The 27,855-nt window shown below is 32.9% G+C and overlaps 1 protein-coding gene across 1 annotated transcript; it reads left to right on the top strand.

The window, feature by feature from the left end:
• The first annotated feature begins 992 nt into the window (after positions 1 to 992).
• On the top strand, positions 993 to 26,363 carry LOC134711502 (monocarboxylate transporter 11-like). Its single transcript, XM_063572128.1, has 6 exons — positions 993 to 1,204; positions 9,741 to 9,803; positions 16,367 to 16,510; positions 17,134 to 17,280; positions 23,713 to 24,807; positions 25,322 to 26,363. Exons 2-6 carry the CDS (start codon positions 9,752 to 9,754, stop codon positions 25,483 to 25,485), a joined length of 1,602 nt encoding a protein of 533 aa, XP_063428198.1. The 5' UTR covers positions 993 to 1,204; positions 9,741 to 9,751; the 3' UTR covers positions 25,486 to 26,363.
• Positions 26,364 to 27,855: the final 1,492 nt, after the last annotated feature.

The following is a 27,855-nucleotide window of genomic DNA, read 5'->3' as shown; positions in this document are numbered from 1 at the left end:
TCCCCCTCACTACAATCTACAAGCCTTTGCCAAATATCCTATATTAATATCAGGGGTCTGTTGTTCAACTTGTCGTTAAACTAATCATATGATTAATTTTAACGAGTCGTTAGCACTAACGACAAGTTGAACAACAGATGAAGATGAAAATATTTATTATCCATTTTTGTTTTATTTTAGGCATTTTTTAAAAATCAAATTTCATAAAACATTTTCATACTAGAATCTTGTAAATATATATGAATTCAAAATCAATTGTGGTGCAATAACCAACAAAACATTGTCAACTATAATTAATGTATACACATACAAAATATCGGACATACAATTTCATTACTTTTTTCTCTTTCTCGACATGGTATTAATTTATTTTTTCTCTTGTTTTCAGGGATAACAAGACACAAGGATTAAATGGGTAATATAGAATTATGGTCATCGCTTGGTCTTCTTTTGATAGACAAGAAAACGACTAAAAAAGTGGGGATAGGTAAATTCAAACAGACGCCTCGTGTAGAAAATGACAAGTTTTCTGCATGCTTGCAATAATTCGGAAAGATTAATAGGTGGCTTGTAATGAGTGTAAAAAATGTCGCTTTAGAATAAATGCTGATTTAATAGAAGTATTCTAATTTATTTGTCTCCCATTGCTGTACCTCTTTAAGGTAAATTTTTTTTTTTTTTTTGTAAAAAAATAATTCTCGTCTTGAACATTCATGAAATATTTGTTACTAGATGTTATGCAATCAAGAATTTAGTTTTAACAAATCTGTATGACAAATTATAAATATTGACCGATGTTATCAAACATTCACATTTTGATTTGCCGATCAGGGCTAGCAATATCAGGAGAGTAATAACAAACTTGTAATTAATAAGCACGGTATGATAATGCGTACACGTAGTAGGTCCATAATTATTGACTCCTAATTTGGCGGACACCTACTTATTAATGATTACCTTCATTATTATTACCAAAACACTAACACGTTTGAGTTGTTGATACAAGTGAAAGATTGACCATTCAAATATACGTTACATAGTCAACTAAATATACTTGCTTTAAATGTGTACTCAAGAACCCAAATACGTGCACATTTTAAGTAGGTCTGTTGTCAAGATAATGACTTCCAGTTTATTAAACCACATGATGGTGAGGAAAAGTGATTAATATACAACAAAAGCAGGTCAACACGCTTACTTTAAGGTAGGTAAATATTTACATTTTAGTTTGAAAGGGTTAACTTGGTCAATCAATTTAAATGTATATCTATGAAGAACAAATTCATGGATACATGTCAAAGCTTAGCTACACAAATATGTAGTGTTGATGGTTCATCAGATATCGGTTATAAATAGCCACATCAAGCTATCTGATAAAACGGATGAACTGAAATAGTCTGTATTATATTCTTGGTATTAAAATAATTATCCAAATGTCAAAACAAAGGGATGACTACTGGGCTGATTACACCCTCGGGGACGAAACGTCCACCAGCAGTGGTATCGATCCAGTGGTGTGAATAGTTATTAAAGGTACCAGGGGTCGTGGCAACGACGCTTTCCTAGGACTATGACGTTTCTCAGGATGGTCTTAGAACATGTCTCAGTTCTAAGTCAGGTTAACGACGGTGTCCTAAAATAGAATAAATTATTATATAAGAAAGAAGATGTGGTAGTATTGCCAATGAGACAACTATCCACAACAGACAAAATTGACACAAACATTAACAACTATAGGTAACCGTACGGGCTTCAACAATGAGCAAAGCCCATACTGCATATTCATCTATAAAAGGCCCCGATAAGACAATGTAAACCAATTTAAACGAGAAAACTAACGGCCTTATTTATGTAAAAAAATGAGCGAAAAACAAAAATTTATAACACATAAACAAACGACAACCACTGAATTACAGGCTTCTGACTTCGGACAGGAACATACATAAATAATGTGGCGGGGTTAAACATGTTAGCGGGATCCCAACCCTCCCCAAACCTGGGACAGTGGTATAACAGTACAACATAAGAACGAACTATAAAAATCAGTTGAAAAGGGCTGAACTCATCAGATAGACAAAACATACAAGTGGACGTGGCCGGGTATTTATGCATCCCGACATTTTATAAATTTGGTCCAAAAGTTAGGATGTATGAATAGATGTCTTAGGATAGTCATAAAAATAATAAAAACACGGCTTAAACTCAAAATTAAAGCAATACTAAGCCTATAATATTACACTATTATACTGTTATTCGAATTAAACTATTTAAACAAAATAATTTATTAGTATGTTTTAATGATTCAATTGTGTAATACTTTATTTTCAATTTGTAGACAAATGTTATCCATAAAATACGTTTATACACGTTGGGTGCCACATGGATCAGAATCTGCTTATCCTTCCAGAGCACCTGACATCACCCCTAGTTTTTGCTGGTGTTCGTGTTGCTTATTCTTTAGTTTTATATGTTGTCTCATGTGTACTATTGTTTGTCTGTTTGTCTTTTTCATTTTTAGCCATGACGTTGTCAGTTTATTTTCGATTGATGAGTTTGACTATCCCTCTTGTATCTTTCGTCCTTCTTTTATAATATGCAGTTTAGTTTTAGAATAAGAAGTATAAAGAACTTTGTGGGTGTCTTCTATAACTATTTTTTTTATGAAATGGCCATCAAAAGTATATATATTTGACTATGACATAGCAATTACGCTCATCTAAATTAATTCGTGCTGCCCCCTTTGAAGCTTAAAAAATGCTCTTGAACATACGGTGCAGTATTAATTTAAATGTGGAACATTATTCACTTCTTCGTACTATTTTTGTGCGGAATGAACAAGTATCAGTTACGTCCAGTGATAATAGGGATATTTATTAAAGGAGGGAGCACGCTCTTTGAACTTTAAGAGCTCTTGCAAGATAATTTGTTCTGAAGGTAGCCTGTTGCAAGGCAATCCTTCTGTTCCTAACTCATATACCCTCATTTTCCAGCGGCAATCCACATTTTAGGCAATTACGTTGTCAGTTTTTTTTCTACTAATGAATTTGAATGTTCCTCTGATAGCGTTGATATGTCTTGTTTACATAAGTTTCATTTCAATGATAGTTTACTTATCCCATTTAGCCTAATTCCAATACTGAATATTCCGCTCTGTTAATTCTAACAAATGACATTAACTTCTTTGTATCCCTTTATAGATATAGGAAGATGTGGTGTGAGTGCCAATGAGACAACTCTCCATCCAAATAACAATTTAAAAAGTAAACCATTATAGGTTAAAGTACGGCCTTCAACACGGAGCCTTGGCTCACACCGAACAACAAGCTATAAAGGGCCCCAAAATTACTAGACTAATTGTAAAACCATTCAAACGGGAAAACCAACGGTCTAATCTATATAAACAAAACGAGAAACGAGAAACACGTATATATTACATAAACAAACGACAGCTACTGTACATCAGATTCCTCTATTTCCTCTATATCTCTATTTTGTCATTTGTTCAATATGGATTTCTTTTGCCTTGCAATCAATCTGATTCAATTAGTGTTTATTGAAATGTGTTTTACCTAATGATTTTTAAAAAAAAGATTTTAAGGTCTTGGTTTTTCTTCGCGGAAATAAATTACTACACATGAAAAAGAAGATGCGTTGTTTTTTGCCAATGAGACAACTGTCTATAAGAGATCAAAATGACACAGAAATAAGCAACCATAGGTCACAGTACGACCTTCAACAATGAGCAAAGCCCATACCGCATAGTCAGCTAAAATGTATAAATACATCACCACTTTACAATGTTAAATTGTAGAATATCTTAATTAAATCCATTATATCTTGAAGACAATATACGCATTCAGTGAATACGGTACTATTACTATTATCATGCAATATGTCAAAACATACACAAGAATTGCGGACAGCTCAGCTGGATGGCCTTATCAACTATCCCACAGAGAGCAGTTATCATTGATTTTTTTTAACGTTATTGTCTACGGGGAATTATGACCACTAGTTAGATAAACGATTACTATTCCTATACTATAGATATCATATAAAATTAACAAGTTATAAAGATTGCACCATTTTTCTAGCTTTAAAATGGTGTAATAAAATTCATTTTATCTGGAAATTTACTGGTGTCCCCATCGTGTTGAACGTTGGGTCATCTTCTGGTTGAATATATAGCAAATACGAGGTATACATGTCTACTAAAAAAATCATATTTAATTCATTTTTTATTGTAAATTAAATTAATACCTTATACAATATTGGCAAAAAGTTTTTCTATCAAATGGTATAAAAATCATCATTTTAAAATAATGTTTACTGGTGTCCCTATACTTTTAAAAGTGGAACTTCATATTTTTTTGTTATACAACGATCTACAACGTATATTCAAACAACTAGGATTGACCGTATTCAAAGACGAATTGTGGTTGGTGTTATAAGTTGAATTCTCCATTTTATGATGTGAATTTCCTTTTTTTTACATCCATTATTTAAAATATCTGGTTAAGTTTAAAGCAATACATTAATTTCTGTTATAACAAAGATGTCTTTAAAGTACATCAAAGTTAAGTAGTGTGGTTCTGTCGACATCTTTGAGAAGAGTACAGAAAAAGGATTTTTTTTTTCTAAAAAAGGCTTTGTCTAAATAAACGTATTTAGTTTCAAGTAACAATAGCATTAATTTGTTATCGATTAATTGAATACACAATGATTGTATTGATTAAAAAAAAAATGGTTACATAATCTGAAAAATTGAATTGAAATAGAATATGGATGCCAACGTGAAATGTTAATGTTATTTAAAACATAAACAATTAATGAATGAAAATGGCAAAATACATCGAAAAACGTTTTTAAGAAAAGCTCCATAATAATCGATCTAAATATGGAAGTATTATATAATACATTTTGTACTTCCATGATCTTAACTGCCATATAAACACAAATGTGTCAATATTTACATAGTATATAAGCGTCCCATGGGGCCACGACAAATCCTTTCCAGTGCTGTATCCCAAATTAATACCATATGTTGCTATTTTATCTTATCATGGAAGTATTATATTGAAAATAAAGTATTTCACACACAGTTTCTTATTGAGTGCCCCCCTTTTTTTCTTCTTTTTTTTTGGTTAAGTTTTATTTGAAAATATTCTTTTCATATTTCATTTTTTTCTTTCTTGTATAACTCTTATTCTGGCGATATAACCATACTTATTTATATTTGTTGTTCTATATTCTTTTGTATAAGGGCATTCTTATTTCTACACATAAGAATATACAGAGGGTTATACATAAAAAAAAAATTTATTAAGTGAAAATAAATTTAGAAACGTTGAAATATGAACGAATATTTTCAAAAATTGATTAAACAAACAATAAAAAAGGAGTGAACTAAACGAGCACCTGACGTTCGGGTGTCATGACATTCCTCATTGACAAATGTTTTGCGCTATTAGATATTTTGTTTCTGTTTTGAATTCTTTCCGTGTATTTGCTTAAGCATCAGTCACACCTTACCGGATAGACGAACGGACGCCTAACGGATGAAAATAAAATTTGTCCGTTGACAAAACTGTTCACATGATCCGTTGGACGTCCGTTGATGTACTGACAAACTAAAACGGACGCCTAACGAATACACAACGGACACGCAACGGATATACAACGGACGAGAAACGGAGACGTAACGGACAGAACGGATGTCGAACGTACATCGAAAGGACGAGTATCGCATAAAACGGACACCTAACGGAAGCGTACCGGATAAAAAAGATATACGAAAAAATTAAAGGTGACAATAATCAAATTCATACATGTAAATCGCATTAATATTGAAAATGTTCTGTGTAACTGGTTTTGGTTGGTTCTTCAAAATGCAGCTAAAGGGCAGTGTCTGACCATAATAACTGCTGCTTGATTGTGAAGATGTGCCCTTACTCTAAGATCGATTTTGTCCGATACCACAATTATTTCGTAGTGCATTTCTTTTAGAACATAAATGAAAATTTAAAAAATCCCACCTGCGCTTTGTTAAAGAAACTTTTACAGTGTGTTGTACTACTTTTGGAACAAGTTATATCAAAATTATAGAAAACTTCATTGGCTCTAACTCAAAATATGGACAATTTTATGTTTAATAGGGCCGGCGTCTTGAAATCTTTTGACAGCTTCCGAAGTGCTAATCTTCAACCTTTTTCAGCTGGACCAAATCAATTCAATCCATTCCTTTAAAATTCTAGACCCAAATTTTTTACAGTGTAATTTCAGCTCCCAACATGAAATTTGAGGCATTAAACATGGAGAAATAAATTTGAAAGGGGTATAAAAAATAAATGGCAAGTAACCCACTATCAACACTAGGGACTATATTCGAAAATCAAGTGACGACAATTGTGGTCTTGGACCTAATATGAATAATAAGAATTCATGAACCTTAAGAAATCTAATTAGCAGTTCTGACGAGAAATTTTCAATTTGCATTTATTCGTTTCAGATCCGTTCATCATCCGTTTTGTCCGTTATACGTCCGGTAGAAGTCCGTTTCACATTCGTTCAACATCCGTTTTATCCGTTAGACGTCCGCTAGAAGTCCGTTGATGAATTTATCTGCCAGACCTCAAACGGATGTATAACGGACACGTAACGGATACAAAACTGAAACGAAACGGACAAGTACCGTACAAAACGGACGCCTAACGGAGATTTTATCCGTTGGACGTCCGTTCAAAGTTTTGAACATGCTCAAAATTTTCCACCGGACAGAACGGACGTCAACGGATAAAACGTACGCTTAACGGACATGAAACGGATATGGACGGACGCCTAACGGATAAGAACGGACGTCTAACGGACATGAACGAATTGAAAAAAAGTTAGCAGTTAGGCGTCCGTTCGAGCTATCTGGTAAGGTGTGACCGAGGCTTACTGACAGCGGTTGTTGAAAATACTTGACCAATAAACCCACAGGAGGTTTACAATCTTTCCTAAATCACAACAATTTTGTGTCAGGATTTCTGTTTATTTGCGGTCATTACTGGTTCTCTGTTTACAAAATGTATTAAATTTCTGTTCCGTGTATATTTGGTTATAATATGCCTATGGATTCAGCGGAGGTTTTAGGGGGGGGGAGAGGGCCCGGGCCCCCCCTTTTTGGGGATAAATGTGGTTGCTTATATAGGGAATCACTGAAGCGTGACTGGAGCGGGCCCCCTCTTAGGTCAGTCAATGGGCCCTCACTTATGAAAATTCCTGGATCCGCCACTGAAATTCTCTCTATTAAACTTGCGAACAAAGAAAATTTCCTACTCTGTGTTTATCACTGTTGAATTAGTTATGTCTAGTTTAACCCGAATAATCCAGTCGTTATATTACGATAACTTCGATCACACCATCGAGAAAAGTAGTAGATAGAGGGCACTGAATTATTCGAGTTACCAGGTCTAGTTGAGTTTCGAATGTTTGTGAATGAATTTAAAATGAAAATCGACGTCATACTAAACTCCAAAAATTAAACACATAAATGAAATATACAAATCCTTGAATGAACTAAAATTAAAACAACCCACAAGAATAAAAAAGGCAGACAAGGAGCTCCCGACTTAATAGGCGTAAAATGCGGCAGGGTAAAACATGTTTTGTGAGAATTCAACCCTCTCGCTATACATTAATTGTACCTCTGGCAAACGTTTTTTTATGATCAAGACAAACGTTTCCATTTTGTGTGTTTATTTTGTAGCCGTATCCTTCTTTATTATTTAGGTACACCAATTAGATTTTCAAATTCATATGGAATCAAAGAAAAATTGGTCTGAACTACCCACCAAACCATCAATGATTCTGTAATGAAGAGTACCCAAATTGCCTCCATGCTTAAATTTGCATCGTCAAAAGTCGAATAACAGAGCTTTTGTTTATTTTATTCAAATATTTTGAACATTTGGATATTTTTCCATGCTTACTCTTCTTTTTTAAAGAAATGGATACTTGAAACATATTGTATTTGGTAATTTTAAAAAGATGACGTTTTGATGACGTAAAATCAGACTTTACAGGATCTTACAGCTTCAAGTTCTCTATTTCACAACTTTGTTTTACACCGTTACTTTTCAAATACAATTTAAGAGAATGGTCTGTATCATATTACCTCCGTGTTCATATTTACAAAATCAACAGATAATTTATAATAGATATATCTGCTTCGGATATTTCTTCTAAAATCAAGGATCATTAACCTTTATTTGGCTGACCCAGAGTTTTAAAAGTCATAGCGGGGATCCCTTCTAAAATCTATTGCTTCTGGAATTATCGTGTAATTGCTAATATCATTAATTACGCAATATGCCCAACGGCAAATCGACATCTATTGGTGGGGTGTTTGTTTAGGGGAGTTATCTTTTCTTATCTACTGGTCACCAGACAATGAGAACAAATTGGGAACCAGAATAGAAAATTAGCACGAGTTATCTCGCCTTGAAATGTCCATAATTCTTGTACATGATTGTAAATATATCCTAAAGCTGTACTTGCTTTTGGAATAAAGTATTATAATTTTACCACAGATGATAGTCCGAGAAGCCTGACTTTCTGGATTTAATATTTTTCATATTTGTAGAAGTCTTGCATTTCCATGTGTCCAAATATTATGAAATTATTATTTCTTTGAAATATATCATGTTTGTTTTTTATTTTGTTTGATGTCACACGCTAATTTTGTTTAAAACATGGCAATAAACATATGATTACGATTATGACGTAAACAACTAAAGTTTTTAACAATAAATCTGATAAGTACGATCGACTTGAATTTTGCCTGCTTCTTTATAAAAAGGATAATATTGTATTTGGTTAATATATTGTCTTGCAACTGGCCACATACAACAGGATCGGATCCAGTCATTTGTTAAGGGGGTCCAACTATATGTCCCCATTCAAATATATAAGATGTGGCACTCCCTAGTTGAGGTATTATTGAAATGTCACAGTTTGAACCGAACGTGGCTACGTAGTTATACATCCCGAACGGCGAAACGGAGGATGCATAAGAAACAAAAATGAAGTGGTATATGAAATTCAATAGTTATTTCACGTCGGGGCACATTACTGATTAGCTGATACAAATTTATTAACCGCCAAATTCTTTTACTAGTCTGATAATATATATATATATATATAAAATCTTGAAATGATATGCACCAGAGACTGGGTCAGCTATAAAAGCTCATAACACTGAGTGTGGAATTCTCGTAGCAATTCTCAACGTTTGATGTATTTCAGCTTGTGATTTTGCCGTTTGATTAGGGACTTTCCGTTTTGAATTTTCCTTGGAGTCCAGTAGTTTAGTGATTTTACTATTTGCCAGGTGTACAGATTTTCATTTAACCGTGTTGACATTTTCTTTAAATATTTGCATTAAACTATCGAAATTATAGTCACGCGTCACATATCTTTGTGTCAACGGTTAATATTTTTATTTGCTTTTTATTTGAAAATTGACATTATGAAATAAAGTAATCTTAAACTCAAGCATGACGGTGTTATTAATGTTAAAGTATGAAGATTTATTTTATCTTGTTCAAACAAAAAGTTCTTTTGTGTGCACATGCATGCATTATAAATCATAGAAACACAATTTGGATTGATAACCTTATAATAAGATCTTTTAATACAGACGAAGTATTTGTTGGTCGTGATTATCTACCAGAGTGTCTCCCTTTTTATTTGGACAGATTTCGACGATATGAGGAGTAAAGCCAATACAGATGGCGGATATGCTTGGGTGGTTTTATCAGGTTAGTTGAAAATGGTTAATTCAAGGTAAATAGAATCTTGTTCTTTAATTCTAATTTGCACTTTTAACGTTTATAATAACGGTTGTTCTTTTATTCTACATGTATGACTAATTGAGAAAAACAAGTTTCATTTGACGGAAAACTTTAGAAATACGCCTGAAAGGTCTTTCACGTACACTTCGAAGTACACACGACACGTTGTTAACGTACCATAGAGCTACGCGTATCTATTTGCTCATATATCCCAGGGGTACACGTATAACTGTTTGTTCACGTAAGACCGAAACTAAAGGATTCGACGTGATCATATATTCTTATATCTATTAAACAAGAAAGTTCCAAATTAGAATTCATATTTTAAAATATTATTACTATTTTTATATCGTTGAAAAAATCTCCTGCACATCATTTTGTAATTTTTAAAAGCGTTATTCTCTTTTTATTTTCATCAATAACCCCTTCTTGATTCAAAGACACATACAGTAACAGTAATACATGAGGTCCGATTTTAATAACTTAATTAGGAATATAATATTCAGTACTTGATTTAAAGTATTAAAACTTGGTTCAAATTATTGATTAAGACTTATATTTATTTTAAACATTAATTTTGTCAACATAATGTGTACATGAAAAACAGTATGTTAGGCAGGAATTGATTGGATAAGAATATGATGTTGACACAGATAATCCATTATTCAGCGATAGAGATGGCAGGATATCGGTTGCGGTTAGCTGCACGTACAAACAGTAACGCGTATCTCCAGAGTACGTGAACAAAGTGTGTTACGCAAACTCATAGGAACATACACACATTGTTACGTGTACCTGTAGGGTCGTGAGCAAAGCGTCATGGGTACGTGAACAAAGCGTTACGTGTACCTATAGGGTACGTGAACAAAGTAGTACGTATACCTTTAGGTTGCGTGAACAACGCGTTACGTGTACCTCTAGGATACTTGCATAAAGTGTTACGTGTACATTTTGATACGTGAACAAAGTATTACTTCCATGCTCAGATTAACGAAGAGTTGTTTCTATGCGAAGAAAGCATATATAGCCATTAACATGTTTGACGATGGCACAGAGATTTCATGTATTTGTCAACCAGACAGCAACGAAACAACAGCGAAAACACAATTACCCATGAGACAAACTTACTACTGTAAAGTGAGCCGTCAATAACAGCCGGTGCTGATATTCACGAGTACAGCAATTTTCGTATAGATAAATAAAGGCAAAAATTTAATGTGTGATCCATGAATTTTGTGTTCGTAAAAAAGTTGAAGAAATATTTACATACATGGCAGTGTTAACTAAATCTATAAGTATTTATTTTTGTCACATTTAAGTATATGGGACTTCAAAACTGTTCCCTTTGTTGTGAAGGTAGTAAAGTCAGCAACTGTAGTTTCGGTTTGTTCGTTTTTTAACAGGCTCGGACTTTTGCCAAACTAAATAAATCATTACAGCTGATTTCGTATACCTGTAAAGTAAAACTGTGGTTGGCTTGCTTGCTTTGTTTGTATAGTTGTTTATACAAGCTTTGAAATAAAATTGACATCTTTAAACAATATATATATTATATATTATACAACTCGTCTAAACATCAACCCAACAATGTTAGATCTGTAAATTTGCTTTCGCAAATTTTTGGTTCTTTATATATATATATAGATCTGTAAATTTGCTTTTGCAAATGTTTGGTTCTTCCCTCGCCGGGATTCGAACCCATGCTACTGTGACATCGTGACACCAAATATATATATATACAACTCGTCTAAACATGTACATCAACCCAACAATGTTAGATCTGTAAATTTGCTTTCGTAATTTTTTGGTTCTACCCTCGCCGGGATTCGAACCCATGCTACTATATATATAGGCATAGTTTAACTTGTATATTTTATATTTTGTACAATATACAAACAAAGCAAGCAAGCTAGCCAAAGTTTTGCTCTACATGCATTAGAAAATAAGCTGTGATGATGTTATCCATATGTATTTGCTACAAGGTGAAAAATTTGATATGTTTTGTGAAAATTGCAGCGTTGGATCTATAATAAAACAGAAGATGTCGTATGATTGCCAATTAGACCGCTGTCCACAAGAGACCAAAATAGCACAGAAATTAACATTTATAGATCACCGTACGGTCTTCAACAATGAGCAAAGCCCAAACCGCATAGTCAGCTATAAAAGGCCCCGATATGACAATGTAAAACAATTCAAACGAGAAAACTAAAGGCCTTAACTATATAAAAGAAAAATAACGAAAAACTAATCTGTAACACATAAACAAACGACAACCACTGAAATACAAGCCCCTATCCAATATATTCTTTTTATGGGATAGATTTCTTCTCCTTTTATATTTTTAATTGGGCTAGTTTTTTTTAGTTTTTTTATTGTTTTTAATGATGTAATTGTTGGGTCATTTATAGCTTACTGTTCAGCATTGAACCTATGACTGCTTACTTTACTGAATAATCTCTTTGTTCGAAAGATGTCTCATTAGGCACTCATACCTCATCTACTTATTTCTATATACAAAGCACGTGTAAGAAAAAAAATATAGGTTACATGGCACCTACTATTATCCAGAGACTTTTAATATTGGAGATATTTTACATATGTCAACAGGACAGCAGCCGAACGATAAAAAACTTCTGAGTATATATTTTGTGATAAAATTACCAACAAACGGATATTATCGATGGATGAAACTATAAAAAAATGGATTAAACTATATACCGTACCCGCTTCAGGAGGGCGGGGGTTCCCTGGGGATGGACCCCCTTTTTATTTGGACGATCAGTGCATTTGGATGGGAACATGTTGTTGGAACCCCCTCTCCTTATGTCCAGGGTTAGGACCCCCTTTTAAAATGGCTGGATCCGCCCCTGCCGCTTTCATAACACTTATTTTTAGCATACTGAATATTATGATGTTCTTACTTTTAGTTCAGGTCCTGATAAAAAAAATTACACAATTTAGTCCTGGTATCTATGATGAGTTTATTCAGTACAGAAAGAAGTGTTTCAATGAAAGTCGTGTTTTTCTAAGCAGAAATGATTTTGGAATGACATTATACCGGTCTAAAAGAGCTCAAATGATTTTCTTACTGGACAGTGGTCACTTCATTGGATATTTCACTGTTTCATGTTGTGAAATTAATGCAGGTTCAATTCCTTACAATGCACAAAACCGGTTCAACTACTTTTGTACCGGTTTGCAAGGCGGAAAAGAAAGTCGAATCGTGAAGCAAGTAAACAATATTTTTTTAATCTGAGCATGTAAATTGAAGATTACGTTATATATTTTACATAGACAATTAGGAGATAACTGTATTGTATTTTAAGCTCCGACGGCATCAATTGGGGATTTGATGGTCGCAAATTAAGTTTACTGGCGACGCGTTAGCGGAGACAGTAAACGGGTATTTGCGACCATCAAATCCCAAATTGATGCAGTCGGAGCTTAAAATACAATATTGTTATCTCCATTCTAATGAAACTGACAGAAAACAGCGTTAAAACATGTATTTAAAATCTGTCATATGCTGTCTGCGCTTGCGCGTACGTCCCATAGCATCAATTGTCAATTGATGCCATGTAAGAAAGTGACGTTATCCAATCAAAATGAACGTTACAAACGTTGTTGCATTAGAATAACTGTTTAGTGTCTTTAAATATCAGCTGTATTTGTACGAGGCTAGGAAACAAGGTGTATGCGAGCTTTTAGCGAGCTACTACACCTGTTTCGAGCCGAGTACAAATACAGCTGATACTTAAAGACACTAAACAGTTATTGTCTTTATCCTGCAATTAATTCTGTATATTTTTTTTTGTTTTAAAGACACAAAAACTAACATAGATAGCATTTGTTTTCGATTTGTAATCCCTTGAGGCCCGCGTAGTTATATCAAAATCCCACATTACGCTGAAGACGGGTTCGCAAAAAAAGAATCTCGAATGGTCAACAATAATACATCGCTCAAGGTGAATAATTATCTTTTTTAACATAACAACAAAATTCAACAGTACAAACAAATAATAAAACATTGTCAAATTTGAAACAGAAGTGTACGAATTGTCCTACGCTTTAGACTTGACATTCACTGAACATGCATGCTGAAATTGACATGGTTGATTTTGTAACACAATTATTTGAAATCGACAATTGTCATTGTAATTGGAATGGAACTGGAATACACATTCTGAGGTCACACAGGTTCAAACAAAACTCAGTCCGGCAGTGGGCGGAGCTTTAAAGCGATATCTGTAGGGCTGTATCTGTATAGTAGGACACCCAATTGCAGGATAAATTAAATATATTTGCAAAATAAAAACATTGGTAATGAGAGTCCCAGACAATATATTAGTTGACTGTTTTCCCACTAATTCCCTGTGTTTTAAGTAGTAGTTTACACGTAGTAGCCCTCAATGCATTGTAGTTCATTGAGTCGATTGGTCAGTTTTTCAAGGCCATATTGGCCTTGTGTTTTGGAAATTACTATTCAAATATATTCTGACGTCAGAAAATCTAGAGTTGAAACTGTGCATCTGTCATGGAATTGTTCGATAATTTTTCACCCCAAAATTACCAGACATTAGAAATAAGTATATGTTTGCCCACGTCGTAGCACAGGAGGCAGTGAGTTTTTACCATTAACCGTCCATACGTCCCAAAATTTGCTACGGTTCCCTAGCATTTGTTTCACCTAAACCAAATGTCATGAAACTTATACAAATTGCATATTACCACAAATCAACGATCAAGTTTGAATTTTGGTGGCGTCACTTTTACTGTTCTAGTGTTATGCCCCTTTAGAAATTTTCGTTTCCGTTCTCTAACTTTAGTTTGCCTGAACCAAATGTTATGAAACTTATACCAAATGCTTATTACCACAAAACACAGATCAGGGATGTATTTTTGTGGCATCACTTTTATCGTTATTGAGTTATGTTCTTTTATAAATGGAGTAGGTCCGGTAAGGGCCGGTTTAGGCCTTAAATTTCAGGGTTCATCTGACGAAAGATTTTGGACACTTTTTAAACACTTCAATGTCTATTTCAATTGATTCAATTATTTTTTGTGAAAGATTTTAACTGATTCAGTCATTAAAAACGCTCCGATTATAGCTTAAATATGAAAAATATATCAAAGATGCCAAAAACTGTCACTTTTCGTGTGTTTTTTTTCAAAAATGATAGTGGCCGCATCTGTGTTCATCCTCGACCTTTATATATGTTATGTATTATCATTAAACACAACTTAAATTTCAATTTCAAGAATGAACACGAATGCGGCCACTTTCAGTTTAGACGAAATTCGTCTTAAATTTAACTAAAATGCTGAGATTGAGAAGATTTCTGTAATTTAGCATGAATTAAAGATACAAGTACCGATATATGTGCATTGTAATGCCATAAAACAGCCCTTATCTATGTAACAGAGGGATTATACCATCAAAAAAATAACTGAAAGTTTACATTTAAACAATTTTGTAAAACTGCTTTATTTTGGGGCCAAAAAGGGTCTTACTGAACCTACTCCTTTGCTGAATATATATTTCCGTTCTCTAAATTTAGTTTGCCTCAACCAAAGGTTATGACACTTATACACTATGCTAATTATCACATATCAAAAATCAAGTTTGAATTTTGGTGGCATCACTTTTATCGTTGTAGAGTTGTGCCCCTTAACAAATGGAAAACTGACTGAATTTTTCGTTTCTATTTTCTCAATGAAGTTTGCCTCAATTGAATATTATGAAACGTATACCCAATTCTTATTACCAAAACACACATATCAAGTAAAATTTGGGTAGGTTGACAGTTCAGTTCTTCAGGTAAGTCCCTTTTTAACGTTATATGCATGCGGGGCATCATTTGTGTCCCATGAATACATTCCCCATTTATTTCAGCAAAATGTAGTCCGACCAATTGAGACTTTAACCTATTTTTAAAGTGATAAATAAATGTGGCTTACATTTATTTTGTTTTCTAAAAAGTATTTACATTCTAAATATGTAATAAATTAACCACCAAAATCATTGTTGTTACATACAAGCAGTTTATTTTTTCGAACTATATAACTCCCATTTCCAAAGACCTTGCTAATCAAGGGAGTTTGTGATGTGTGGTCCAAATTCTAGATTAAACAACAAAGTTTCAAAATTATATCTATTCCAAAACCAAGTATTTAAACAGTTTGCAATTTTGTAATTAAGGGCTTAGGGTGAGTTTTCAAGCAAAGACGGCCAAACTTTTTATTGCGTTTCGGTGTTGTGTCGTTGTTCTCCTTTTATATTTAATGCGTTTCCCTCGGTTTTAGTTTGTTACCCCGATTTTGTTTTTTGTCCATGGATTTATGAGTTTTGAACAGCGGTATACTGCTGTTGCCTTTATTTTATAAAATGTTTTGTTTTTCTTTTTTTTCTGAGCTGCATAAATGAAGTACATGCATGTCCTAGTTTTGGAGGGGGTGCATAAAAATCATTTTCAAAGTTTTATATGCATACAAGTTGTATCGGTAACTGTTTAACTTGTGCATTGTAGCTTGTGTCATCCTACAGTTTCTGACAGCTGGGGTTGTCAGTTCCTTTGGTCTATTTTTCGTTGAGATTCTTGAGGTTTACGATGAAAAGGTGTCCACTGCCACCCTTATCATGGGACTGATGAATGGAGTTTACTGTTTGTCTTGTAAGTTTTTTTGTATTCGAGTTCAAAATTGTTTTGAGAATAAAAGTTTATATGAAGCACGTGACGAATTCAAACTTGTTAAAAAACCAAATGTTTTATTTTTAGTTTTCCTCCAACTTTTGGTAGAACAAAGTTATATCATATTTTTGCTTGAATATTTCGAAATAAACTAATTGTTTTTTCACGGCGAAAATAAAGTCAATAAATTGTTCAGAGAATAGTTTTCACTATACGAGGAATAGACTAGAGACCGTTTTGCTTTCATTAATTCTTTGTCTCGGATACCAACCTCCGGTGGCGGACATCACAAATTGTGAAACAATTCAAACGAAAAAAACAACTGCTTTATTTATGTATAAAAAGACCATACAGAAACAAATACAACCAATGCATTTAAAGACACAAAGTACCGACCTGATACTTCTAGAAGAATATTTGTAAAATGTACATTTGCAACACAGTTAATAGATTTCTTATAGAAAGATCCGCACAGATAGAAGTTACTATCTTTCTTATATTTCTTCGTAATATAAGACAGGAATGATTACGGGTGTGACGGTCAAACACATGTTCAGATAAATGAAAGAACTGTTTTAGTTGGAACTTTGTTAAATCTTTTTCAGCACTTCCCATCATGATGTATTTGATTAAAATTTTGAAACCAAGAACAACTGTTATACTTGGAAGTTTCATAACAGCTTCCGGTTACAGTCTGAGTTGTCTGGCTGGAAATATATACTTCCTGTTCTTTACTCTCAGCTTCCTCGTGGGTAAGTATACAACTGTTATATGTATAACAAACAACAAAACAGAACATGATTGTCTCTTGCAATTAAAGATATTTATTTTTCTCGTTGATATTAAATGAGGAAATATAGCACGATTGCCAATGAAACTATCAACAAACGAATACACATGTAAACTACAAATCACTGTAAGCCGTCAACAATGAACAAAACAAATATCGAATTAGAGTAGTCAGCACTTCTGTGTTGATCTGAATTATAATTTATTTTGTGACATAAGCAATTTTTGAATTGTTTGAAATACTGATTATATTCTAGCCCAAAATTAGATTACCGTATATGTACATATTTAGACATTTTGGCCCTCGATGTTCATGATGTTTGTTTTAATTTCAAACTTTTTAGTCTTTTAATTTTATTGATTCGAGCGTTATCATTATTATGAATCTCTTTTAGACGATTAATTTGGCGTTAAATTTATAAGCTTGGTATCTATGATGTTTTTTCACTTAATTATAAAACGTCCGGAATAACTCAAAGTGAAAGATTTCAAAAGAAAAAGAAATCGCACAGGCACTTGTTTCTGTCCATTGGAAGACACACTATCAACGTATATTTACTCGTACACATACGTTGATAGTGTTTCTTCCAATGGATAGAAACAAGTGCCTGTGAGAAATCGGTCTGGTTTAAGATTTCAACAATAAGAAGAAAAACAATCATGACAGACACCAATCACTGGACTACAAACTCTGTCTTGAAGTAAGCACTCACAACTTGTTCTTATATAAACAGGCCGTACGGTGACATATAACTGTGAATTCTTGTGTCATTTACAGTTGTCTTGTAAGCTAGCATTTCACATCTTCATATTTTTATATCCATTTAAATTTGTTTTATCTGAGTATTTAGCTAAGTAAATGGATTGTAGTGCCCCACATCTGATAGGAAAACCAATTCATTTGAGATCTTTGTAGCAATTTGAATGCTTGGTCGAGTTCTGGAAACATCCCCTGTTTTCCCAGGTTTGTTTTAAATGACGTTTACAAGGAGAATAGTACGGTAAAGTTTAAATATTCATTGTATCCTGAATGCGAAACTCGAAAAAGAATTCCCCTCGGGTAATTAAATGAGTTCCTTTATTTTCATGATCACACATAATCTCAAACACTGTCGACATCAAAATCATTGCAAAGACATTGAGTAAACACGACCACGTTGAAAACCAGCAGACAGTCAAATTTTCTCAGCAAACTCTGCAATAGAGAATCAGTGATCGAAAAATATCTTTTTTTCTGTGCAAATGAAATGCCATTGGCACGAAAGCAATTACCTTGATATTGACTCTTAGAAATTTTAATGTTTGTTTAAAAACAATTCCATGAATATTTTTTTTATGGTTCAATTAAATAATGTTAAAAGTTTACTGGATTTGTGTTGTCGAATTACCAAACATAACATACGATTGATACCCGTTTATAGGATTAACATGTAAAATTATTCTATAGTGTTGGTTTTATTTAATTTGTTGAGTAAGAACTTAGTTAAGTCAAGATTTGACCGTGAAGACTTCCCGAAGAGAAATCAAATTAATATTTCAAGAACGTTCCTGTTTTGGAATTTTGACCTAGTATTAATGAAACCATATTTAATCCTCTATAGCTCAATAACATCAATGCCTATATTATAAAAACATTAATTTCTATGGTGTCAGATATTATCAATTTACATTATCTATCCTGCTGTGTCAGTAATTAAAGGAGGCGTAAATACATCTTCTTCATTCCTGCTTACATATATAACAACTGAATCGGATAATTAAAAAACGAAGACCTGTTCAACGCAAAGGGTATTTCAGTTTCCTACAATTCAAAGGGATTACTTCAGTGAACAAAGGCCAGAAGTACTTTATGATATAACAGGAAATCTCAAATCTTCATAGAAGTCAGTAATTAGTAATTCCCTTTTGTAAATAATATAAAATAACATGCTTCCGTCGTAAAAATAATACAATATATATATAGTAAATGTTTTATATTTTGTAACTAGGTTGCTTTCTCAATGACGTTTACTTCACTTCTTTTATAAATTTGGAGGATAATTCATTTTTTTGGAAATTTGACAAATCGTCATGTTAGAAGATTAAAGATTATCAATTTATTTGTTGAATTTTCAAAATATTATTGACAACAACAGAAATCGAACTCTAAGATAAACGGAAAAGAGTTCTTTATATTATATTATTAAATATTAATAGAAATCATTAATTAATAATTATCTGTGTTTACAACGAAAAAAAATCGAAACTTAATATAAGTCCATAAAACCTGACAAACGCAAACTTTACACTAGATCAACAAACAAACCGAATAGAAAACAACTGTCATATTCCTGACTTGGTACAGGTATTTTCAATTAAAAATGGTGAATTTAAACATGTTTTATAGCTAACCTATCCTCCTACTTTTTGTATTTTTCAATAATTCCGTTATGTTGACAAAGTTTGGCAAGCAACACCAAGAGAAATTAAGATGTCACGAAACATGTTTAACCCCGCCGCCTTTATCGCCTGTCGCAAGTCAGGAACATCTGGGGCCTGTTTATCGAAGCTCTCTTAGGATTAGGACGTGTCCTAAGACCAACTTAGGACACATCTTAGTCCTAAATGGGTTTATCAAACATGTCGCAACTTAGGAAAATCCTAGGAATTGTCCTAACTTTAGGATACCAATTTAGGTGTCTTAAGATGGTCTTAGGATGATCCTAACTTTAGGATACATTCGAATTTCGTCTGTTGTTCATTTTTACGCGTATAATTTTTTAAGCAGTACTAAAACTAGTTGAAATTCTCCGTATTGATATGAATAGTGCACGAGATTTTAATTTGAACTGTTAAAGAAGGAAAATGTGACACTCAACTCACTCAAAAACATGTTATGAATTTTATATCTTGTTTAACAGTTTGTTTGTTAAATTTTTATTTTTGTCTCGTGTTTTGTTTCATACAGTTTAAATCTACAATTATTTTACAAAATATATTTATTACTTTTAATTTAGAACTACCTATTATTTATTAGTTTCTAATTAACCATATTTGAAAAAAATTATTTTAAAATAGGATATCATAATTTTTTTTTTCATATTCAGTTTGTTTTTTCTTTTCCGCCAATACTTAGGACATCAGTTAGGACGACCTAGCTAAGATATTCCTAAGATAGCTTCGATGTGCATGCTGAGACGTGTCGTAAGTCGGTCCTAACTTTATCCTAACTTCTGTCCTAAGAAATTCTTAGGACCGATCTAAGGACAGTTTCGATAAACAGGCCCCTGGTGTCTGTAAGTCTTGTGTGTTGGTTTTTTTTTTAGCTCACCTGCCCCAAAGGGCCAAGTGAGCTTTTCTCATCACTTGGCGTCCGGCGTCATTAACTTTTACAAAAATATTCTCCTCTGAAACTACTGAGCCAAATGTATCAAACTTGGCCACAATCATCATTGGGGAATTTAGTTTAAAAATTGTGTGTGGTGACCCGCCAAACCAACCAAGATGGCCATCATGGCTAAAAATAGAACATAGGAGTAAAATGTATATTTTGGCTTATAACTGCGAATATAAAGCATTTACAGCAAATCTGACAAGAGATAAAATTGTTTATCAAGTCAAGATCTATCTGCCCTGCAATTTTCAGAAGAATTGGACAAAGGGTTGTTGGGTTGCTGCCCCTGAATTGGTAATTTTAAGGACTTTTTTTCATTTTCGGTTATTATCTTGAAAATTATCATAGATAGACTAAGAGATAAACTGCACACAGCAATAATGGTCTGCAAAGTAAGAGCTACAAATAAGTCGCATGATCAAAATGGTCAGTTGACCCCTTAAGGAGTTATTGCCCTTTGAAGTCATTTTTTACCGATTTTTCGTAAATTTTTGTAATCTTTTACAAAAATCTTCTCCTCTGAAACTACTGGACCAAATTTATTCAAACTTAGCCACAATAATTATTAGGGAATCTAGTTTAAAAATGTGTGCGGTGACCAGCCAACAAACCAAGATGGCTGCAATGGCTAAAAATAGAACATAGGGGTAAAGTGTAGATTTTGGCTTATAACTCTGAAACCAAATCATTTTAAGGAAATCTTACTTCGGTTAACTTGTTTATCAAGTAAATATCTATCTACCCTAAAATTTTCAGATAAATTGGACAAGTGGTTGTTGGGTTGCTGCCCCTGAATTGGTAATTTATAAGGAATTTTTGCCGTTTTTGGTTATTATATTGAATACTATTACAGATAGAGATAAACTGTAAACAGTAATTATGTTCAGCAAAGTAAGATCTACAATAGGTCAAAATAACCATAATGGTCAGTTGACCCCTTAAGGAGAAATTGTCCTTTATAGTCAATTTTTTACAATTTTCATTAATTTGGTAAAAAAGTTTTCCTCTGTAACTAAAGGGCCAAGTTTTGTTTTACAGATAGAGAAAATTGTATGTAGCAAGAATGATCAGTAAAGTATGCTCTACAAACACATCACCATCACCAAAACACAATTTTGTCATCTGTTTCCTTTTTTAGCTCACCTGGCCTAAAAGGCCATGTGAGCTTTTCTCATCACTTGGCGTCCGTCGTCGTCGACGACGACGTCGACGTCGTCGTCTGTCGTCGTTAACAATTTTTCAAACATCTTCTCCTCTGAAACTACTGAATGGATTTGAATGAAACTTAGCATGATTGTTCCTTAGATTATTCTGCACAAAGTGTGTGCTTCGATTTTTGATCTGTAAAAAACACATGGCCGCCGTTACTTAAAATAGAACATAGGGGTCAAATGCAGTTTTTGGCTTATATCTCAAAAACGAAAGCATTTAGAGCAAATCTGACATGGGGTTAAAATGTTCATTAGGTCAAGATCTATCAGCCTTGAAATTTTCAGATGAATCAAACAAACCATTGTTTGGTTGCTGCCACTTAATTGGTAATTTTAAGGAAATTTTGCAGTTTTTGGTCATTATCTTGAATATTATTATAGATACAGATAAACTGTTAATAGCAAAAATGTTAAGCAAAGTAAGATCTTCAAATAAGTCAATTTGACCAAAATTGTCAATTGACCTCTTAAGGAGTTATTGCCCTTTAAAGACTTTTTTCACAATTTGTTCATCATGTTGACTTACTTTAAAAAATCTTCTCCTTTAAAACTGCTGTATCAATTTCAGCCAAACTTAGGCTAAATGAGTTTTAGAGTTTCAGAGTATCTAGTATAAATTTTATATTTCATTTCCTTGTATGTCAAGAAACATAGCTCCTATGGCTAAAATAGAACATAGGAGAAAATGATTTTTTTTTGCTTTTGAAGAAAATAGGACGATTCAAAGAACATTTAAATAAATTGAAAAGCCAAAATAATCATTGATGAGAGATTAAACCAAACAAATTCAGGTGAGCGATTCAGGCTCTTGAGAGCCTCTTGTTTAAGATGCACATAGACCAAGGTGAGCGACACAGGCTCTTAAGAGCCTCTAGTTTTAACGTTTCGGAGTTTAGTGTGGTGTCGATTTCAATGAACTGGTATACATTATTGCTTAAGGGTCAGCTTAAACCTTATTTTTGTCGTTGAGTCGAAGATCTATTGGCGGTATTGAGCCGTTTTCTGCTCTTTGGTCAGTTTGTTATCTGTTTTGACTCTTTCCTCATTTTCATTATCGATTTTATAAATGGTAAATGTGTCAATAATAAAGATCAAGCAGTCAATAAATGCGAAATACAACACAATTTACAAAATACAAAAAAAAAAATCAGACAAACAAATATGACAGAGACGCTCACAGAAAAAGTTATTGTAGTTGATTGCAAATATGACAAAGACGCCAACATTTATTTGTAGTTGATGGTACATACAGTTAATAAAAACAAGTTCATGAAGTAAAATATAATTACAAGGGTAAACAAAATGAAAACCCTACATCGTAGATGACTGAATACATCTATGTTTAATGTTTCTTGTCTTTTACATGATTCTTACTTTAAATACTGGGTTACACAAAGGGATTTGCATGAGGAACAGGATGTTCTTATACTTTATGAAATTTTGTATCACAGTCGAAATTCAATTCGACATTCACGTCCACATATTTGACACGTAAACTTTTTTGTACGGTAAAGGGGGGGGGGGAGGTGTTAAAAAGATACAAATCCGACCAAAGAGCAGCCATTGTTGTCTGTCGTTATTAATTTATGTTTATTATTTAACGGAACAAAATACTAAGTACTGAACAATACTAAACACTAGTAGCGTTTTAATTATCACGGATTGTGTTGAAATGAGGAGAAACTATAAGAAAATATTTATTGAAAGTACAAAATTGATTTGTGTTCATTATTTATAGGTAGAAATACAATCAACAGATTTTTCACGAATGATTTTAAAGATGTTATGCAAAAACTTTTTTTTTTATTTAGGTGTCGGAATGGCTTTGATTTTGCCACCATCAATCTATTTACTTGGGACGTATTTTTCAAAGCGCCGCGCTATGGCAAATGGAATAGCTATCTCCGGCTGTTGTTTAGGGGGACTTGTTTGTCCTCCTCTGTACAGATACTTACTGGACAATTATGGCTTAAGAGGAGCTCTGTTGCTTACTGGAGGTATATTGATGCACAATATCCCAATGGCTTGTTTATTAAGGCCAAACGGCAAGTCCTCTAACATTTCTAAAAAATCAACTGAGAAAGAGGCCGACAACGAAGGAAAAACAACAGAATCAGATGAACCAGTACGTAGTCAGAATGCTGTAAAAGATCATAGCATTAAGAATGGTGACGTGAACATATATAATGTTTCTAGTGGATCAGATCCGTTGTTGTATGAAAAGAAGAGCAAAGCTAAACTTTTATCATCAAGTGAAAATTGTCTTTATAGAAACGTTGACACCCAATTACTCGATGGGCATTATAATATGCGACGATTTTCAATATCAGATTCATTTACATTTGGTAATAGAAGTGCATCTTTAGGATTATCGATGACAAATCTGAATTCCAGCAATAATCAAGTTAGCGATTCGCCAATTGAGGTACACAAATGTCCTCATCCATGTACTCCTTTCTTGAATCCAACGTTCTTTTTATTCGTTATTACAAACTGTTTGGCAACAACTGTGGCTGCTACGTTTTTATCTTACCTCCCGCTATATGCCAAACATCACAATATTGACAATACTAAGATAGTCGTTTTAGTTTCCCTCACTGGAGCAGTGGATTTTATTGGGAGAATATGTTCTGGCATTTTGGCTGACATGCCACAAATAAAAACATACTATATCTTAGCAATATCGCAGGGTGTATGTGGTGTGGTATATAACTGTAATTCATTACTGACATCGTTTGCTGGGCTACTGGTGTTTTGTGTTGCAATTGGTCTATTTGCTGGGGTCCAACTTGTATTAATGTTTAGTCATACAGTAGAAATAGTTGGACTTGACTTAACTCCTCCGGCCGTATCGATCCTTATTGTTGGTCAATTACCTGCGTTTATATTTGGACCACTAATTTTCGGTAAGTAGGTGTATAATGATCTATTTTGATAAAACTGCCAAAAAAATTGGATAAACGGATATTTCCAGGAATATTAGATTATTGAAAAAAAAGTAAAAATATAGACAATTTCCGTAGGTCGATATCGTTTTTTTTTGCCAGCTTTTATGGGCTTTCCCTTTTATGAATCTACAAAGGAGTTTTGATATTTTTGTTAAATTTTCCAACATTATGTCAAAACTTAACTTTATACTGGAAATGCAGCACATGGAATGATATAGAATATAAGTGAACATCAAGTAAATGAATAACTTGGTTTACATTGCTAAGGCATTTAACACCCTGCTCTTCAAAGATAACATGTCAAGGAAACGACACTACCAAATTTCAGTTAAGCTATTGATTAGATTTCATTTCAAGTCGTGTTGAAGCAATATAATACAATGAAAGTTAACAATTCACCTTTCAGATACATTGAAAATAAGAAATTATACATCAAAAAATATTTTTTAAGAATTACTTCTTTGTTTTGCAGGTCTTTTAAGAGACTCCACAGGTGACTTCGTTGCATCTTTTCATACCATAGGAGCACTAGCTTTACTGTCGTCGGCATTGTTCTTATGTGAACCTCTTACAAATCGGATTATCAGACAGTCTCAGGGAGTTAGGTTCGACCGAAAAGCTGTCCTTGATAAGTAATTGATGGTACAAACTTACATTATTCGATATTTCAATGACCATTCTTCTGTAGGCTCCACAAATCAGTAATATAATACAGAGTGATAATCATAAGGGGTAAACAAAAACAATAGCAGTATTCATAATGTCATTTGTATTTTATTTTTAAGTCAACCAGTGTATAATTAGTATATGTCTAAATAAAGCGCATGTGTTACTTGCTCGACAAATGTAAACACTATATGGGATTTCGCAGTCATTAGTTTCTTGTAAAACGGAGTTAAAAACAGGCTAAAACTGTCGAAGTTTTCATACATTAACATACCTATTTAAAATGTATAAACATGTACTATGTAACCGTCAACTTTTAGTACACATTCGTGTTGATTCAAAACTATAAGGCTAACTATGATCATACATAGAAATATTTGAATTAATTATTTATTATTTTCATACGTAGGTAAATATGTTTTGCATTTTGTTCACTGAATTTGATGCGTCATTTATCATTTGAAACATCAAGTTGGATTTAAACTTTAAAATTTTTCTTTTTCTAAACTATTGGATCTTTTGTTTTGTCATTCAACGGGGGGTAAAAAGAGCATTAATTACAAGTGTTGTATGATTTTAAAGTTGTATTATTGATGAGTAAAACAATAACACAAACTATGGAGTTTTATAAAAGATTTAAAACGCTTAATGACAGATGAAACGCCGAATCAATAACCGTTTGTTTGGTACATAAGTATAGTAATTACATGCCGTCAATTTAGAAAAAAATAGATCTAGTTGTATTCATAAAAGATTTTATAAATATTCAATATACTCAGGTGTTTTTTTTTTGTTATAACAACTTTCAAACAGACCTTGTTCTTGTCAGTAAGTATTGTCTTTTACGATATCAGCTATGTAATCTTTTTTTAAATAAACTTAAAAAAATGAAAGAAATTATTAAGGCATGATATTTTTTTTTTCTTCAAATTATTTTTGTAAAGTTTAAATCGAATATTAAAGTCATAAGAAACCTCAAATTAAAAAAAAAATATGCATATGTTTTTTATAACTAAATGGATAGTTTTCATTATACAACTTATGTACATATACTTTTTTCTGAGGAAAATTCTTTAATTTGTCCACATTTAGAAGAAGTTCACTTATTATTAATTGCTTGCTTCCAGGAAGCAATTCGCCGACATGTTTTCCGTATGCATAGTGACCCGAGCGTAACCCTCCTCGTAAAAATCCGGTGACCACAATACGCATGGATTTGTCATTGAAATAAACAAATATCTTATTATACATGTTAAACACGTGCTCAATACCCATGCTTTTTCTGATTTGTTTACTATAAGGTGAAAATCGGCAAAACTCGGCTTCAAAACACGGCATTTAATAAGCAGCCATATTTGTTAAATCGTAACAAACAGAGAGACGATTTTATGATATATTTGCGAAAAAAATGATAAAATCGTGCACAGAGGACTAAGTTTATGATGTATATATGCATTGGTTCAAGAATTGGACACACATTATTTTTCACCACTCACTCGTTTCATATGACTTTAACGTCAATGCTTTATTGTTTTTAGGGAGTTCAAAATTGAATTTCTAGAAATATTTTCTAAAGTCTTAAAACATATCCTTTCAATCTGAAAATACACTAGAATAGAATAAAATATTCTTTATATGCCAGTATACGGAATAAGTTTGATACAATTGTAAAAAATGTCCCAGCACAGCTGAGATAAGGTGACAAAATGCTTAGTAGTTCTAAATGTAACTGCCAATAAAAAAAAAAATGAACATCATACTTCGCTTTCATTATTTAAGCTCCATACTTATAACAAAAGCATTTTGTTTTAAGTTCCGTTTTCACCAACCGCATAATGTTACCGACGTAACGTAAAAATAAACAACCGGACGACACAATGTAGATTTCCAAAAATTCAGTGCGCGGGAAAAGTTTTGATTTTGTTTTTTTATGTTTCGATTGCTCTTTGCGCATTTAATAGAACATGATAGAGAAGGAAATATTGGTTACTCCTAACCTGCTTACGTCAGAAAGCTAGGTTTAGTTGCCGTAAATGAGAATTATGGATTAATAACACTTTAAAAAAACTTTAAATTGTGGGACAGTTTTTTAAATAAGCAATTGATCAAAATAGTAAAATGTTAACAAAACGGAATTGTTTCATTTTTTTGTAAGGGCGTTTAGGGCATTTTGAAACATAATAACTGCAAAGTGTACAAATAAATGTCTGCAAATAACGTAACAAAATTTATAGAAAAATTTTGTGTACATACTGATTTGTTTCTTCAATAGTAGACAAAGTGCTAACTAATGCTGTACTTTAAAGTTTAGGATAATAATAAAAAATCCAATAGATATAC

Source organism: Mytilus trossulus, chromosome 3 (genome assembly GCF_036588685.1).
Source record: "Mytilus trossulus isolate FHL-02 chromosome 3, PNRI_Mtr1.1.1.hap1, whole genome shotgun sequence".
Classification (NCBI taxonomy): Eukaryota; Metazoa; Mollusca; class Bivalvia; order Mytilida; family Mytilidae; genus Mytilus; species Mytilus trossulus.
Note: the sequence above shows the minus strand (reverse complement) of the source record. Positions and strands in the feature narration are given on the sequence as shown.